Raw genomic sequence first — 6,416 nt, 5'->3', positions numbered from 1 at the left:
CTACGCCCATACAGTCCCGTGGGGATTTAGGAGGGGATGTTTTTGTTGTTCACTAGTGGCAAAAGTGCAGGGAACCCATGCGACTTTTAAACGTGAACGGAATATTTTTTGGGAGGTTTGGAATGGGGGTTAGGGGACTTTCATCGGGCCGATGAACATAATATCTCATAATATTCAAGATAGAATAAATCGTAATGACTTATCTTTGGAAATAAGTTTAAAATGGATTTTAAATGGATTTTAGGGGATTGAGAATATTGCAATCCCGCCTTAGGGCACTCATATTTTATCAGGGAAATAATGGTGATATTAACTCAATCGAACTGATACAAGTGTTCCCATATTTTTGGTATTTTATTTGACCTTTCTAATAGCACAGAGCATTTAATTTTACAGCGGATTTTTTTTCTTTATCTTGTGTTGTGTGTGTGTGTGTTTTTCTTTTTTTCTGTAATGTACGTTTCATACCATAGTAAGTTTTAAAAAAATCTTGTGTTTATCTGTTTTTTTTTCTTATCGTTTTCTTATTTTCATCATCTTTTGATTGATTTTTTGTTTTCTTTATTTGCATGTTTATTTCCTCATCTACCTCATCGTTCAACAATAAGCCCTTAAATATATAGAAAAAAAAAAAAACAGAAATTATTCGTTGCGAATAATTTAACGTAATACGGTTTACTTTTTTTTTCCTCCAATAATTTCACCCCACCTACACTGGTTTACATGTTAGCTGTAATTTTACTTGTTTTATTATATGATTTTTGTTTTGTTATGTATAATATAGATACAATACGTTTGTGTGTGTGTTTTGTTGTTGTTGATAAATAGCGGTTGTTATTGATTTGATCTGTTACCTGTTAGCGTGTCTGCTTAAAAAATCGTAAAATAAAAATAAATAAATCAACTCGAACAAGAGTTGCCTTGCTTCTGTTCTCCAACTTTTGGTTCACATTTAAATGCGGAAGAGAAATACATAAAAGTGTGTTTGTGTTTTATGTCAGTGTTTTCTGTGTGTGAAATTGTGCTCAACACGGTTGCAATCTTTGTACATAAAAAAAGCTTTAGCTTTTTAAAAAATGATTCTACTTAAATCTGCGTTTTTCTTTTCAGTGTGTGTTTGTGTATAAAATAAGTTTGTTTTATTCCCGAGATGGTTTATTTATGCTGTTTTTTTTATGCGCTAACGATCACTATCACTTGTTTGTGTGTGTGTTTTTTGTGTGTGTTTATGTTACAACTTTCACTAATACTCCATTAAACAATTAGCTTGGAAGAAATTAACCCGGAAATATACTAAGTACTTTCACGATGTGTGTTTGTTGTGATTTTATTTTCTTGCAAAAACACGAAACTAATACTTTATTCACATGTTTTTAAATATGTTTTATTTATTTTTTTAGTACAAGTGTGTGTTTGTGATTACAGTACGGTCGCGATTTACGTGTGTGTGTGTGTTTGTTTCGTGTGTTCGAATAAAGTTTAACTTTTACAGACGAGATTGATCCATTCAATAAATACAGAAATATTTGTACAAAACTCAAAAGTTTGCGTAAGGAAACGAAAGGTTGAAAAAACATTTGTGCTAAGTTAGTTGTACTAAAAATAAGTTTTGTTTTGCTTTCATCCTGCTCACTTGCCCTAAATATTCATCTACTTAACATCAATTGACCACAAATAATTTTTACAAGTTTTGGTTTTAATGTGTTTTATTTTGTAGCACGGAGAAAAATGTCGTCAGCATTTTCATGAGAAATTGCACCAACAAAACTTTTCTCAGTGTTCGGATATTTTCTCGTTCTGATAAATAATGAGAGCAATCGTAGAGTTTAGAGTGCGCGTTCTGGGTTTTGAGATCTTGTCCTATTCTATTTGTTTTGAAATTGCGTGTTTCTTTCCGTGTGTGTTTATTTTGACGTTTGCAGTTTTGATTCGTTTCGAATGTGTGTTCTGTGTGTTGTTTTATTTCAGTGTTCGTGGTTTAATTGTAAAACTTACACGCTAATTCTGTCTTTCTACGTTTACAATTTTGTTTTTTTTTCAATTTTCTATCTCTTTTTTCAATACACATTCAATCAAAATTCAATAAATACATGTTTTTCTTCTATCATTAAAATCTTAGTCTCAGTTCGAAGATGTTATTTTTTTTTCTCTCCACCCGATTTGAGCGAATCAAACAAGTGCCTCTCCCTCTCTCTTTCTATTTGAAATGGTTTTGTTGCACGTGAGCCAATTTGCCTAGTTGCTGCGCTGCATTTTGCTATCAAGTTTCCGAGCCGTTTTTTTGCCTCAGTGTAATTGCACATCGCCAGTGCCAGTGCCAGTATAGAACTTCCGCCACAGCAACAACGGCAAAGTGTCCAATTCAACGCCACCATCGTCGTCGTCGTCATAGCCTCCTTAGTCGAGAGGAGCAGCAGAAGAAGAATTGCAGTCGATGAAAAGATTAGCCATAATTGCTGGAACTAAGTGGCACTGCTGTACAGGACCGAGTTTTTGTAGTAATTGGAACGGTCCTGGAGTGGGCCCTTGACTTCGCCCTCGGCCGCCTGTTGTCGCACTTTGCGCTCGAGCTCCAGCTCTTGAGCCAAGGATTCTGTGGAAATTGAAGAGTTGAGAGATACAACATTAAAACTCGAAACAACAAAAAAAAATCTCAAAAGGGAAATTTTTCACCCGAGGATATGTTTTGCGAATGACACCTGGCAGAGGGCAAAAGAGACCAAAGCAGTTATAAAAATCAAATTTTCTCCTGCGAGCGCCGAAAGCGCTCTCCTGATGGTAATCTGATTTAAATATTCATTCTTATCTGAAAAAAAAAACCCTAACTGGAGAGGGGAAAAAAGAAAGAATCTTGGCGTGTCAATTTGGTGGCGTGTGGATTTCATCAAACGGACGCGAGGCTGGGGACTGATTTGTGAAGGATGATTATTTTGTGTAATTTTTTTTTGTTTCTTCTTCGATCATAAAATTTTGTGGAGGTGCACTGCGGGTAATGTGAAAGACTCAATTAGTTTTTTGTTTGTTTTAGAGCTTTGGACCAGAAATTGAGGAGAAAATAAACGTTTTAGACAGTTGAGCAATTAAACGTAACCTCAGGCATTTAATATATCCAGTACACGAATAAAATCTTGATTCATGGTTGCAAGAACCTTAAACAATTCGGTGCTGCTTGAATGAAGTAAAACAAAAATCTTAATTTAATTTATTAGTATTCGTTTTCAAAGTTGCTCCCTATTCATAATTGGTTCGTAAAAAAGTGACTGAAATTTTTTTTTTTTCAGAAAACTTCAAAATTTGTAAAGAGCTTGTAATGGTTTTTTTTTTCAAAATAATTAGAATAGTACAATTTTGGTAAGGGACCATCCATAAACCACGTGCTGAATCGTTCGGTAGACTAAAAATTACAGAATTTGGTAAAAACATACCGAAGTTCATTGTTGTTTGTCATACAACCGATATTTGGAAAAAAAACTTTCAGTTTGACAGATCGTTTATCGATCTAAACTTAATCGATTTTTCAACCACCAAATTCGGTAAATAAAATCCAACTGTGTGAAGTTTGCATTTTAGCAAATATTTGAACTGGTCAAATGAATAGCACAAAATATTGAAAGATAGTTTTTTTTTGAAATCTAATAATGCAAACCGATTGGGCTCCAAATTTCAGCTTTATTGAAAAAAAAAAACAACAAAACAATTAAGGATCAATTATTGGAAGTAGAGTAATTGCATGTATTTTCATCGGGCATCTAATGTTAGCATATCGTTTCGTTATAAGCGTTTTCACAACATATCTTACAATAAATAACTTATTAGATTAGCTTGACGGAAACATAAAAAAAAATTGCCCTGCCAAGCAAATACAAAAGTGTTAAAGTGATTTAACTACTTTCCTTGTTTTAGAAATAGAAAAAAATGAGTAAACTTGTGTGTATAACTTTTGAGGTATTTTTTTAATTTCACCATAAAAATTACACAAAAAAATATTGATCGTTTATCAGACATTTTTCGAAGAATCTCCAAAATTAGAATTTTCGCTAATGAAAGATTAGAAAAAAACGATTCCGAAAATCAAGTCTGGACTGTACATAAGGAAATTATGCATATTGCAAAAAGAAAATTTATAATACTGTTTTTAGTCCTACTCACAAAATTAAAAAAATCCAGCTAAATATTTTGCATTTTTTTTTTCATTATATCAGGTAATGTTTTATATCTTAGGTAAACTTTCCAAAGGAAAAAATCAGTCAAACAACTTAAACATTAATAGTTAAATTATGTTGAAATAAATATTATCATTAAAAAAAACAAGTTTATGAAACATGTAAGGAATTCGCATTGCTGATAGGGAGATTTTTAATAAATTTTACAATTTTAAAATTATTTGTTGGTTAAAAATATTTCAAATCAAGCAATCGAAATAAAAAAAAACTGATATTTTTTAGAGATGTTTGTTTTATTAATGTGATTTGAAAAATAAGTAAAAGGATTACGAAACTTGTATTTTATTAAAGAAACCATCCAATATATGAGGTCTTTAGCATAAATTGATGTTCAATAAATTCATTGATTAGGTTTTTTTTAAATGTTTTTTATCAAAAATGTTAAAAAATTTAGAAAAAGTTCGCCCACATCCGTGAAATTAAATAAACTTTTCCCATTCAAACACGTACCATTATAATGTCTCACTTGGCACTGCAGCCTATATCATGGCCTACCCAGACCAGCTCCCCTTCCCACCCTCCCCTAACATTCCCACCTTGCTCGATACAATGTAGCCAAACATTTTTGGCATACCTTTTTTCGCCCTCCCCAGCCGCGCCAAACACATCGCAGCAATCCACGCGGGAAATGTAAGAAACGCGCAACAATTTTCCTATGCCTACTGCGGAGCAGCTACTTGGATTGACTTGTTCAAGGTGGAGCAAAGGGGGCGGGGTTCACATAATATCTCTGTTTGCTTTAACGTTTCTTGTTGGGGGGCCCGCGGCTCATTGCAATGTGATTTTTCGGCGCGTTTTCTTCGCGGTACAATAATATGCAAAAAAAAAGAAAAGAAAGAATCGCGCGGCTTTTCACCGTGCATTTCATCCCGACTGTGACGATCCTCCCCTCCGGGGGGAAGTGAACAGAAGAAATGAACCGCCGGAGCATTGTGACGTCGTCGTGTGCGGTAATAATAATAGCAGACAACAGAAGCTCGCTCACTTGAATGATGAACCAGCAAGGATCAGAGGACGAAGAGTTCTTTTTTTTTTAAGCTGGGGGAGACCTGCACCAAAATGAATAAATTGGATTATGTTTATGAAAAAACATTTAATACAAATATGGGAACAAGTCGAATGGAAAGTTCTTTTTCGCATAAGTACTTTTTCATTTCGGGGGTTCTTTTGATGACGAAGGGTACAGGGTGAGGTGGGGTAAAGTCTTTGTCCACAGGGCAAACTGCGGAGAAAAGAAAGTTTCCATTGCTCACTTTTAATATATATTTAAATTTGGCGAGCCCAAATTGCTCATCGCTCGCAGTACATCCAAGCGTGCCGAGCGTTCCAAATGTAGCGAAAAACTCTTCACGGCAGTAGGCTTTTCCGACAACTTTTCCTCGGGCCCGCACTAAACAGCCAAAGCCAACTTGGATGAATTACCCTCCAAAGGGCAAAAGGGAAATAAAACTGGATTGATGTAAAAATGGCAAAATGATTATGAAAATGGATCTAACTTTGTTATGTTACGATTGACATCATTATTGTCATCATTTGTTTTTCGTCGTCCTCCTCCCCCTCTCGGTGACATTACTCGGAGAGAGAAAGTAAGTGCCCTGTTTTCCCCCTGGAAATGTCCTGCTGGTGATGTTTGCGATTTCCCAACGGGGGTGCTGCTGCACTCCTCTTAGCAATATTGAGTGCAAAGCCAGCAAAGGCAATAGCAAGGTTCAGCGCTTTTCAATAGCGCGCTGATAACGCGATTTGCTCGACGAAAAAAAGAAAATGCTGGCGCGACAAAATTTGCATATTATTTCACAAAACGACTACGACGACGGTGAAGAAATTCAGGTCGCACCGGCCGTGTAATGTGGCGTGGAAATGTCTTTTTGATATCGATGAAATTACCCTGCCGCCGCCGCCGCCGACCGGAACTAATAAAATTATAGAAGAATTATGCTTGTTGCGTAAACGAGGCCGTTTTTCGGTGGTGAGTTCTGGTTCTTTGTTTGAAGCGAGGGATTAGCTCGTAATTTGAATAGAGTTTCGAACTGGTTTTAGTGGGCAGTTTACTTTACGGAATGTCTTTTATTTTTAAGATGTATCTTTTACATTTTAGTGCACGAATAAAACACATATTTTGATGATAAACAAACACTGAAATAAAAAAAGGACAAAATTCCTTTATTCTAGGAATTTGCCTCCTTTCCTTAT

At 35.1% G+C, this 6,416-nt stretch overlaps 1 protein-coding gene across 12 annotated transcripts in view; it reads right to left on the bottom strand.

Moving 5' to 3' along the window:
* Positions 1-335: 335 nt before the first annotated feature.
* The window catches only part of LOC6049489 (dachshund homolog 2), a 62,629-nt gene continuing 56,548 nt past the window's right edge, over positions 336-6,416 (bottom strand). For all 12 annotated transcript variants that reach the window (XM_038257573.1, XM_038257574.1, XM_038257571.1 and 9 more), the window contains one exon: positions 336-2,593. In XM_038257573.1, the coding sequence (XP_038113501.1) occupies positions 2,463-2,593 (131 nt within the window). In that variant the 3' untranslated portion in view covers positions 336-2,462. The remainder of the gene's footprint in view (positions 2,594-6,416) is intronic.

The sequence above is a fragment of the Culex quinquefasciatus genome, chromosome 2 (genome assembly GCF_015732765.1).
Source record: "Culex quinquefasciatus strain JHB chromosome 2, VPISU_Cqui_1.0_pri_paternal, whole genome shotgun sequence".
Taxonomy (NCBI): domain Eukaryota; kingdom Metazoa; phylum Arthropoda; class Insecta; order Diptera; family Culicidae; genus Culex; species Culex quinquefasciatus.
Note: the sequence above shows the minus strand (reverse complement) of the source record. Positions and strands in the feature narration are given on the sequence as shown.